Source organism: Crocodylus porosus, unplaced genomic scaffold, assembly GCF_001723895.1.
Source record: "Crocodylus porosus isolate Cpor-Errol unplaced genomic scaffold, CroPor_comp1, whole genome shotgun sequence".
Taxonomy (NCBI): Eukaryota; Metazoa; Chordata; order Crocodylia; family Crocodylidae; genus Crocodylus; species Crocodylus porosus.
Window position 1 is genome coordinate 12,332,909 of NW_017728928.1, and position 12,129 is coordinate 12,345,037.

At 47.5% G+C, this 12,129-nt stretch overlaps 2 protein-coding genes across 11 annotated transcripts in view; one reads left to right on the forward strand and one right to left on the reverse strand.

Annotated features, from left to right (window-relative positions):
• RECQL5 (RecQ like helicase 5) overlaps positions 1-12,129 on the reverse strand; it is a 46,425-nt gene that overhangs the window by 14,072 nt on the left and 20,224 nt on the right. The window lies entirely within an intron of this gene.
• The window catches only part of SMIM5 (small integral membrane protein 5), a 13,959-nt gene continuing 3,615 nt past the window's right edge, over positions 1,786-12,129 (forward strand). The window contains exons 1-2 of the mRNA XM_019542578.1: positions 1,786-1,986; positions 10,920-11,076. Coding sequence (XP_019398123.1) covers positions 10,950-11,076 — 127 coding nt within the window. The 5' untranslated portion in view covers positions 1,786-1,986; positions 10,920-10,949. The remainder of the gene's footprint in view (positions 1,987-10,919; positions 11,077-12,129) is intronic.

Sequence of the window (12,129 nt, forward strand, 5' to 3'; positions counted from 1 at the left end):
GCTAGATGCCATTTCCTACACAAAAGGCATTTTATATGCTTCCTCCAGTAGCAAGATGATGGTGCAGTGTTCAAAAAAGATCAACTTAGACAAGTTCAGAGAATGGAATGGAAACCTGTTCTTCCGCAGTGAAATTAAAAGGAGATTGATGGATTTAATTTAGCAAAATGGAGATGGAGAGGGGATCCGATTACTCTCTCCAAGCTCGTTCATGGAGCATATCGGAGAGCAGCTTTTATTATGCTGAAAAAAAAACACCGTGTCGGCACAAGATCAAATGGTTACAAACTGGCTACAAATCAATTTTGACTGGAAATTGGAAGATTTCTAACTACCAAAGGAGTGAAGATCTGGAGTACTCTTCCATGCCAAGGGGTAGGGACAAGGAATATGAAGTACTTTAAGACAGAACTGAACAAGTTAATGGAAGGGATGGTAAAATAGGGCAATCAGTCAGTGTGAGCTGGAGTTGGGTATTTGCGCTCTTCAGGTCTGGATAAGAAGATAGCTGTTGTGGTCTGGTAACCCCATGCTTCAGGGCTTTTGCTGATCACCGTTTGGGGCCAGGAAGTATTTTTATTCTTTCATGACTGCTACTGACTTCTGTGCAAAAGGGACATCCCCTTTCTCTGAAGAACTGGGATGCTGGTCACAGCTTAAGGCTGTGGGTTTGGGGGGGTTTGGACTGGGCTGCACTGCTGCTCCTCCTGATATTTAGAAAACCCAGCAGTTCCTGGCTAGAAGGCCTTGCTCTTTCCGCTCAGGACATACCAATTTTCAAAGCCAAAAAGATTTTTATCTTGTAGGTCAGGCTGAGAAGAGGGGAAATGTTTGCCTTCCTCTGCAGCCTGGGGCATGGTCCCTTTGCCATGGATCCCCTGAGTATACATGAACCCACAGGTTCCCTGTTGTTGCAGTAACAGAGCCTTGGCAGTGCCCTCACCTCTCCTGATTTTATCTACAGTGCCGGCGATAGCTGGGTGTTGTGCCCTATTCTTGTCTGGGAGGGTTGGAAGTGGGTATATTAAAGGATATCCTTGGGTTAAAAGTTGCCTGCAAGCACAGGGGATTGGGCTCAAAGGTGCGCTCAAAGGTCCAGGAAGCCCATTCTGGTCCTATGCTCCTGATGCATAATACAAAGAAACGTGGCCTTCCAGCTGAAGGGCTCAGTCAACATTTGACCAGGACAAGGGAGTCTCAGTGCTCCGCTGAAGTACTGCTAGCTTCACCCCCCACTTTCAGCATCCGCTAGCTTCACCCCCCCTTTCAGCATCCGCTCTCCGCTACTGTGTGACCCAGGGTGCCGGGCAAGCTGGACCTAGTAAGCGGCGGTTCTTATGCTGATGGGGAAACTGAGGCATCCAGGAGTTGAATGACTTGACCAAGTCACGCAGCAAGTCAGCAGCAGAACCAAACAGGCCACAAGGATCAGCCTTCCTCTCCTGCTCAAATCTCCAACATTCACAGACCAGCGAAAGAAAAGCTCCTTCTCCCCTGGGAACCAAACCAGAAGCTGGGGAAGGTGAAGAAGAAGAAAAAAAGGCTAATGGCTTTAGCATACAACATAACTACTGCAAGGAAAAAGCTTGTTCAAGCCCTGCTCTGGGAAACCTGGGATTAAATTAGAATAAAAAGAAAGAGGCTATGGCAGTCGGAGGATGCGCCGTGCAGGAAACGTGCAACAAGTGTCGGCACCTTGAGCTCTCCGGAGTTCGGCCCCGTTGAAGCTCTGCCTGGAGTCTCTCTCCCCGCCTCCTTTCCGGCACATATGTAATATGAAACTTCGCATCTCCAGGACGACCAATAACAAAAAGTGCTCCGCACAGACAGCAGCTGGCTGTCAGCGAGAGTGGAGGAACCGAGTGCGGAGAGAGAAACAAGCTGGAGAGGGGCAGGATGGGGGGAGAGATGACGTGAAGTTTCGGACGGCAGGGAGAAAACAAACACGCAAGAGGAGGAGGGCGACCGTTCCTTGGCACCGCTGGGGTAAGGTTCATTCAACCGGGGCATTTCAGCAGAAGGGTTTGCTGAGTTAGCGGGTAGCTCATGCTTAGGTAACTTAGTTTGGCAGTCGGCCCCTGAGCAGAGCTTCCTAGTCTGATCTTGCCTGGAAAGGCCGCTTGATGAGAAGGGTGGTGAGAAACTGAAGCTTTTAACTGAAGTCAAGAAAGCTGAATGGCACAGATGTGGTGCACGGGAGCTGCTTCTGCACACACGTGCCTTACTCCTCCAGCGTATGTGGTCACTAGCTGCTTGCAACAGGAGAGCACGGCGTCGGGCCGATGAGCAAAAAGCCTGCGCTCACTTCTCCGTGCCTGTTATGCGAGTGTTGAGCCAGCACAGAGTTTTTAGCTTAAGCTGTCAAGTCAGATCTGCCACCAGGTCATTCCTTGCAGAGATCTTCCAAATAACTACCCCTTGGCTCCGGAGGGTAGATTTGGTTCCATGCCCCTGCTTGATTAACATGCATCGGACCTCCAGAGATTGGTAGCTGCACGTCAAACTAAAGCAAGCATCAGCCTGGGCATTTTAATCAGAAGCCCCAGCTGGTGCCGAGTTTTATCTCCCAAGCTCAGAAGCAGACAGCTCAGAAAACAAACCCCATTCAGGGGATCCAGCTTACTGTGCAAGTTCGCTGAAGCATCTGTGACCAATGGAAATACATGAAAAGCTTTCATGCGGCTTCTAAAGGGAGAAAGCATTTAAAATCAGCAACAGGATCAGGAGCACGTTCGGGTCCCATGTCCAAAACAACGCGAGGAACCCAGCGTTGGCAGAGCTTATATGCATGGCTCTGGGCCTCTGTCTTATTTAAGGGCAAGATTGCGGGGCTTGAATATGTTGCTTGAGGAAGGAGAAGACCCCAAAAGAAACACAGGAGCATAACTCGGAGCCAGCCTGGCTTCTCAATACCAGAGGCTTCCTCTCGCTGAATTACTAACTATTGCTGCAAAGAGATGTGATCAAAAAAGCCCCTTTACTGCTCCATCTGAAGCCAATTAATGCAAAAGCTGTTTGGAAGGTTTCGCAAGCTTTAGTGCAGCTGACAAAGTGCCTTTTTCCAGATGAGGCTTTCAGCTGTTTACAAACAAGGAGAAAGGCAGAAGGCCAATTAATCCCTCCAGTCGGGCCGGCTGCCCGCCCCTGAAGATTCACAGAGAGAGGAATGGAAAGGCTCACGTACTTTCATGTCTCTCTCGATCCTGTCCACTTGGACGGGGCGGTCTATCGTTCGGCACGCCTGTTGTGCAAAGAGGCAAGTAGAAGCACTTGTGTAACGTGAGCCACTCACGGGTGCTTCACATCACCAGTTTGGTCGGAGTTGAAAAGCCTCACGGGAGGAGCCCCACGCTCCCCTGGAAGGGTCTGCAGTTTACGTGCGAGGCTGTTTTAACGCACAACAGTTAAGATGGCTTCCAAAACAAAGAAAAAAACCCCAAAACACGGGGGTGAGTGAAGAGAGAAACAGGCCAAGTTTTTCTGGCCAGTGAAAATCTTAAAAGGTTTTTTTTTGGCTGGGGGCTTATCCAACACCAGAGGGGAAACCATGCAATACAAAACATATGTCTGGAAAGGAGGAAAGCAGGGCATGGCTTTTGTTACATCTGTCATGGCAAACAGAGGCCTCTTAGCCAGGAAGAAAAACCAAGTTCGAAAACAACGTTTGCTGGGGGCTCCGTGGTACAAAATGTTTTCTAAATATCCCTATTCCACACTATAAAGCCTGAACAGGCGAGGAGTTGTAGGACAGAACTGAGATGTCCTGGCAGGGCTGGGCGTAGGACGGCGCCTGCTGATGCCCCTGGCGTGACGCAAGCTAGTGCTCGCCACCACGCTGCCAGCTGCTTCAGCATCACAACACGCTCGTGGCTTAAAATTGCTTCTCTCAAGACACCACCAGTAAGGGCTTCAACATCCTGGATTTCCCAGCCCCTCGACCCAGCAACACCTGCTAGAGTAAATGGCATATTTCAAAACCCAAGCTAGCCTTATGCACCTATGGAGGTCTGGAGGGAGACATGGAGCCAGAGTTGTCAGAAACCTACTGGCGAATGTGCATCAGAGAGGCCTCACCTGAGACAGTCAAAGGTTTCATTTGAATGGCATTTGGCCTTTCTGTGACTCAACTTTCCCATTCTGCAAGACAGAGGCTATAATGACTTCTCATGAGGATTCAGAAAGCTTGTGACCATTGGCAGGGATGAACTGGAAAGGGTCAAAAGGTCCTGATGAGGTTTATAGCACTTCATTCCTTGGTGGTAGCAACATCCACTTCAAATTCTGGACTGATGCTTCCAGAGGTTCAGTTCCTTCCCAGGGTCATCTCACATGAGTTAAACAGTAGGTGGTTGGGGCAGGGGTGAAGCATCTGTGTCGCAGCTGATATATCTGCCTTCAGTAAGGTAGACTATTTAGATTGCCAAGCATCTTTGCTATATGGGGATCTTGCCAGTCTATGCTGTTTTCCAAGATAAAGATGAAGGTGACAAAGTCTTCAAGATGGGTGAAAAGGTCAAAGCTTTCCTCCGAAGAAACAAAACTGCAGTTAGCCAACTTGGGTGTGCGGGGCTAGAAGCTGAAATCTTTTAATACTGGGAACAATTCTACTTCCCCAGGAAATGAACTGTAGGTCTGACTGATCATAACCACTCCTGCTATAGGAAAAAGGGAAGGGGTGGAGGGGACTTGCTCAAGTTATAGTTAAGGTTCATGATGAAGGTCAACGACATCCATGCTAGCAAGAGCTGCATTAACAATAGGGGGGGAAAAACCAGTGCACACCAGTGATAATATGACATTTCTGTAGCCCCTTTCATCTCCCAAGTATGTTACAAACTTAATATACAAACGATACACAGGCATTACTTGATCTACTGCCAACATGCATCTACCATTTAGCAATGCTTCAGAACAGGAAGAGATCATCCATTTAAATTAAGAAGTGTAATCGAGTTGGCAGACCTAGACTTTGGGCATAAGACCAGGGTTAAGCCCTGCTCCTCCTGCGAACGTGATCACAGTTGGTCAAGACTAACATTAAGCCCCACCTGAAGGCCATTGCCCATAACAGCACAACATATCTTTTGATCATGCTTGGAAGATCTCGTAGTCGATCATGACAGCACCTGCGCCTTCCACAGAGGTTTCCCCATACTTGCATTGGCCCAAGTTTGTCCTGCTTATCTTGTGTGACCTAATGGCAATGGATCCTAGCAGAAAGTCACATACTTCTCTCCACCCACTAGATCTCAGAAGGCTGCCAATGTGGGGAATGGGCAATGAAGAAGATGGCTGTCATAATAACCAAGTGTCTGTACATCCAGGAAATGTTGTGTTAGAAATATATGGGCTGGAAGCAGCTTGACTACAATCACGGACTCCCCAAAGCAGCAGCAGAGTCCAAGAGGAAGAAGAAGTTTCAAGTCAGGAGGATTTTGACAGATAAAACAGGTCAGGGCAGTATGAGTACATGCAAGGCAATGCAGGGGGTGAGGGGATTTTGGGCACTCTTCCCTTCATCAGGGAGAGCGATCACAGAATAACAAGTAGCTACTGACCCAGCCTGTGTTAGAGACTATGCTTCATTCCATTATTGCAACAGCTGAATAAAAGTGATGCATGGTCTTTTCCCAGCACTCCCTTCCAGCAAGCTCAGAGCACTTCATGCCATGGATACACACGCAGGTTAGCAAACTGATCGCAACACCACTGTGAAGCGTGTGCCCATTTTACAGAGACAGATGTAGAAGAACAGAATAACTAAGTGACTTACCCAAGGCTGCACAGTGAATCAAAGGCACAGCCAGCACAGAGCCATCCTCCCTACCTCCTAAGTCTTTGCTCCCAGTCCTGTGCCTTAAAAAGGAGATTCTGCTCTCTTTATGCCACGGCAGAAACATCGTTAGGGTTGTAACGAACCCAGCAGCTCAGCCCTCAGCGATACATTTAAGCTCACTTGCTCCTGACATACTTGTCTACCCAGCCAACAGAGAGACAGAGACCGAGAGAAGAGTGTTTGAATGCATTCATTCCATATTACTAATGGAGCCATGACCAGCTTAATGTGGAGACCAAAATCTGGAGTCTAGTGGATGGTCCATCCTATTACCCAGCCTCTCCCAGCCCCTTTACTCTTGGTCCACATCCAGCAGTGCACTCTAGTTGATTTATAAATGGAAATGAAGGATGCAGCACACACAACTGGTTCTCAGTACCAAAACTAGACTCTGGCTCAAATGTTCACCCTTAGGTGCCTGAAGTTAGCCATTTAACTAAAGCGGCCCTATTCTCAAAATCTTCTTGACTGAGAAACCAAAACATACCGATCAAGTCAGCAAGAGCTGTGGGAGTTTGTGAATGCTGAAAGTCCAGTCACTTACTTATTCATGGACTGCAATGTGGTTTGAGTCCATTAAAAAAAAAAAAAAAAAAAAAAAAGATTTAGCTTCAAGGCCGTTAGGGACATTTCCACAGCGTTGCCCCAAAGGCGCTGCAGGAGGAGTCAACACTACAAAAAAACTACAAAGCATTTTCTGGGAAACTGCTCTAACCTTACATCGGTGCACGGCAGCCTGCTCTGCCAGGCTGCTGAACGCAGGGAGCAGCTCGCTGTGCTAGGATGATAAACTCAGCTTTGCAGCTAGGCAGCATGTGCTAAAAATCACTGGAGGTCCTTCCAGATAAATACAGCGCATGCTCTTTCCAAAACAAAGACTACCGCCTTGAGCTCAGTGGGTCGTTTCTCTTTCTATCTCCACCTTTCCTCCCGAAAGGATCTGCTTTACCTCTTCACCTCCTCACAGGCTGGGTAGGAGAACCTGATGCTCCAATCCCATAGGCTAGAACATAGGGCTCTGTGATTTTGAATTTGGATAAAGATGACCCATCAGACGAGGAAATGCTTGGAACCCCTCAATTTAGCCCAAGCTGATACGGCTGCTCCAAACCGCATGTTGCGAGGTAGATCAGGGATGTCTTGGCTCTGCTTTTAAAATTTAAGTTCTCTCTCTCCTCTCCATCCCATACCTTTGTGACTTCATTTAGAGCTATGTGAAGGCCACGTCAAAGGGATCAGTTATATGCTGTGCTGTAAAGTCATTCTGCTTTCATAGTTTTGGCCCTTTTACCATAAAAGCCTGTCTGCCAACACGAGCATCACCATCTGCTGCAAATATGAAGAGGGAGGTCACGCAAAAGAGAGAGAAAGAAATGGGTAGACAGGAAGACAATGGCAGAGGGGTTGACTTGTCCAAGGCCGTGAAGTCCATTGACAGCAGAGCTTGCTGCAGAAGCCCAAAGCCCCGATTCCCGGCTGCTTCAACCGCTAGGACAGCATTCTGGTCTTAGAAAGTAAAACAGCTAGTCCGGCGGGGGTTTCATGCCTGCTGGAAATGACACCTCTAGAATTGGAGCGAAACCATGGCCAAAGGGGTTTTATCCTCTGCAAACAAGAACAGTGTAGTGAAACTGCTTCATTCAAAGAGACAGGCCATTTTTTAACAAGTATACTACTGAAGCCTTTGCCCTGATCTTCAGTACCCAAAAAGATGAGGACCTTTTGAAGCTTGTCTAAGAAAATAAGCCTGATCTTTAAGATAATGAATTAAGCCTTATAATTGAACTGGGAAAGCCTTCAAGTCATCTTACCAGCAAGGAAACTGAGGTACAGAGGGGTCAGTCAACTTGTTCAAGGTTACACAGCAAAATTAGCTGGGCAGCAGGCCCAGCAACAGAACCAGCCCTTGCTAAGTACCAATTTTTAAGGACAAAATCCTGGCTCCATTGAATTCAAAGGGCATAAGTGAGGTTACTTCTGAGCAAACAAGAGATATCATTCGTAGAAGGGGCAATACAAGAAACATGAACACAGAGAGATTCGGGAAGGTGTGGCAGGAGGCAGAAAGGGAAGGGCTTGGGAAGGAGTGTTAGCTGCCCCTCTGCAAAGGTCTAGGTTTGAGAGTCCAGACATCTGGAAAGGAGGCGAGTTTCTAGAGCCAGCTGCTTGGCTAGGAGGTGGGCACTTGAGTAGACGGCTATTTGTAGCCTTGCTGGTACTACAGATGCATCTCTGTCTGCAGCTCTAGCTCTCTCCCCAAAAAGTGTCCATGCCAAGATTTAAAAAAAACAAAACAAAACAAAACAACCCAACAACCCAAAAACCAGCATTTCTGGGTATTTTTGGAACAAATGGGACTTCTTCACTCAAAATGCTATTGATAGCCTGACCAAGGGAACACCCATTTTTCTGTAGGAAAGAAAACCACCCGAAGCTTCTGTCACCCTTTTTTTAAACTGGATCTTGTGCTAAGCCACGAATCGTCACACCCATCCAAATCAGCAATTTTCTACTTCATATGAAAACCCTGAGGCCCAATTCATATGCTTAGTGCTCTCCCCCCGGCCCAGGGCCTGGCAGGAAAATGTTACTGGGAGACCACTGGCTTTGGGGTCTCCCAGACAGAAAGACAACACCTGTGGGGAAAGGGGCATATGGGAGGCATCTAAGAACGCTGGAGTCGACAAGTCGAACGTTTTACTTCTCCGGCCAAAAACTGAACACAGAGAATTTCACCTCTTCCCTGCACCTTCTGTCGGGAGAGACAGAGGATCGCACAGCTCTGTGCAAGGGGGAGGAAGTAGATGCTCTGGGCCTGGATATCATTTCTAGCAAGAAATCTTCATCCCTGGCTTTTGAAACGGCCTTTACAGGTCACAAAGCCACAGCTGCGCTGGCCCATCTAGCAGCACAGAGCAATCCCCGATGGGCCTGGCCTGCCTCCCACATGGATTGCCTCTGCTCCCTGGACACCAGCTGATTTTAATTTTTCCTCCCTAGCCTCTGCAGTCTGGGTTTAAGGAACAAATCTCTGGATTTCTTCCATGTTCAATATCCTAGACTGCCAAGTAAAATACATTTAAAGCCAGCATGCAAGGAGCAGCCAAGATCTCTGCCAAATAATTGTTCTAAGCGCAATAAAAGCTGAACCTTAAACATCTAATTGTTCGAGGAGTCAAAGCAAAAGGGGTAGTGTGAAATGACTGGGTTTACTTTGGAAGCATTTGCTTTAAAACTGCCATTGGAAAGAGGAAATCAAAAATCAAGTTGCAACAGGAGATTCCCATAAAGCACCAGCATAAGATGAATGATGGTATAAGGGTTCATTCACTCCCGTGTCCCAGCTCCTGCCATATGCAGAAGCAGCCGCCAATACTAGTAGGCACGGTGAGAGCGAAAATCCCAAGCAGAATTTCCTTGGTCCTGTTTATTACTAAGATGGGATATCTTTAAAGCACCCGCCCAGACTGTCCCCTGGCAACCTTATGAGGGTGAATATGTCCCCAAATAGTCTGTTCACGCAAAGCATGCTTGGAAAAACAGTGGCTGTAACTGAAGGCCTGTATCTAAAACTGTGGCCATACACAAATATGACTTCCATAGATTTCTAGGGTCGGAAGGGACCTTGTAGATCATCGAGTCCGACCCCTGCTCCAAGCAGGAAAGAGCGCTGGGGTTAAATAACCCAAGTAGGTGCCTATTTAATCTCTTCTTGAACACCTCCAAGGTAGGGAAAAACACCACCTGCCTTGGAAGTCTATTCCATATTTTGGCAACCCTCACCGTAAAGAATTTCTTCCTGATATCCAATCTAAATCTACTCTCCTTTAGTCTGTGGCCATTATTTCTAGTAACCTGAGGGGCACCCTGGTAAACAGAGTATCCCCTATTCCCTGCTGACCCCCCCCGATGAGTTTGCAGACAGCCACAAGATCACCTCTCAGCCTTCTCTTCACCAAGTCTTATTGACTTTATCAATAATATTTTCTCCTCCCAACAAGTTCTCTCTCCAGGTCTGACAATTACAGGAGGATCAGCATGGGAGGAGGGTAAGAACCATCTACACAGGGTCCGGAGCTCAGAACAGATGCAGCGGCATTTCTTTTGCACTGCTGCCCTCACACAGTGGGCACAATCCCCCCTCTGCATACTAAGGTCCTCACCTTAGTACAGGTGTGGTCAAGCAGAGCTACAGCTAACTTATCGGGGGGCAGGAAGCATTGGGAACTGTATAAGAAACTCATATTTTGGATTATGCCCAAAAAAAACCCTTAGGAGTCTGCTGGTATTTCTTATCTGCAGCATGTTTGTCTTTTTATTGAAAGCTTCCCGGTCTCTTTGTGACCAGGGTGGGATACCAACAACAACAATCATGCAAAGAATCCACGTATCCCAGATGGATACGGCTCAATCCATTCTCAGCATTACTTGACACCGCTGTGTTTGGCTAGAATAATTATAAAGAGATGTTGGGGTAGTGGAAGCTGTTAGGTGGAGTCCTGTGGTAGCTAGAACTACAAAAAGGGAACAGGTGTTATAGTCTACACTGGACAAGGATTTAGGGGACGTACCATGGGGACACCATTTGGAACAGAAGGGTGGCAAGTAAAAAAGTCAACTTATTTTTGGAGAAATTAGTTTAGACAATAGGAAATCAAGAAAAAACAGCAGCTTTTGGGTTGTTTGTCCTTCCCCCCCAGGTGGAAATACCCTAAGACCTTGGCTAGCAGTCAACGCACTTTGAGGTCATGCTCTCCGTCAGGTTGTCCTTGGGACACCTCTATTTTTGCCCTTGTCCAACTACACATAAATAGGTCTCTTGGCTTTTAATAAGCAGAGAAGACAACCCCAGATGGAAAAATCTACCCAGACACTGATTCGAGACAAAGCCGGCTTCAGCTGAAAACAACGCCAGAATGTGCACTGCTCTTACTCTGCAGTTGAGCAACGGCTGAGACCAGATCAACTAGTCTTACTTGCAGTCCCACATTAGCCTGATCAAGGAAGCTGTTCGCTTAGTGTTAGCAAACTGACAGCAAAGTGTTTCACAAGCTCTCGCTCTCTCTCTCTGACTTTTCTTCAGCGTAACAAAGCGTGGACGGTTCAGGCCAGGATGTCCTCCGAGGGCTTTCTGAAGGAAATACAAGCCATTGGTGAGAAGTTTCTGCTGAAGCTTCAGAAGCTGCCTAAGGCTGAGCCGGTGGAGATTGCAACATTTGTGGTCATTCTCTTGTTCATTGGTAAGTATGTGGAAGGGCGCTGGGCTCAGGTGGGTGTTCATGCCTGAACTGCAGGGCTCTTTCAGGGAGGCAGGCTGTCCTGACGCCTTTCCAGAAGCCACCTGTTCTGCAGCTCTTCTGTAGGATAGTTGCCACCTCCCACTACCCCATTCTGCTGTAAGTGAATTGTAATGCTCAGGATGCTACACAAGCTTTTTCCACATCGCTCCACTTCAGCGCTGCTTTAGTGGGAAGCACTCTTGCTACCACTGTGGGTATGCCTCAGTCACCACAAATGTCAACATTTTGAGGAAACCATATCTGAAGAATGGTGTTAGTTCCTCTTACTACAAAGTAAGATGCTCAGGTCTGCTCACATCAGTCAGGTGCCTAACTCAATGAAGACACTTAAGGAGGGAGGCATTTATTCTTCTCATGCGAGGGGAAATCTACCCTTCCCCTTGGAGGGGTCAGCTTGTACAGTCACAGATCAGCAGGAAGGAAACAAAAAGCTCTGCGATCGGGAGAGAAAGTCGTTTTAAACAGCAGGAAGACAAAGCAGCCCAGAGTGAAGAACTGAGGTCTGCACTTTGCTTGAAGGCCAAAAGAAAGGGTGTGTGCATGTCACAAAGGGATTCCTCCCCTACCTGGAATTTAGAAGTAGACACACCTGTTTCATACAAGCAAACTGGCCTCCTGATGGGGTCAGGTCCCTAGCAGCCCGTGAGCTGACTGCTCAAGGGAACACACACATAGGGTGTTATAGGAGTCAGTGCATCACCCTTTTCTCCTGTAGCTACAGGTAACAGGTCTCCTCCCCATCCCGACCATCACTTGCAGCAAGTGATGCTGGCAGTTTGGCTCTTTGATTTTAAAGTAGTAAACTCCACGTTTTAGATTTTCATTGAAGCTTGGCCAACAGGCAATTAAACACACACACACATTATATTACATGAACCTTCAATGTGATGCTGCAGCTAGTAAAGTGACCAAAACGCTGGCTTGCATCCATAGATGCTTCTTAAGCAAATCCCGGGATGTCATTCTCCCCTTGTACTCGGCCTTGGTGAGGTC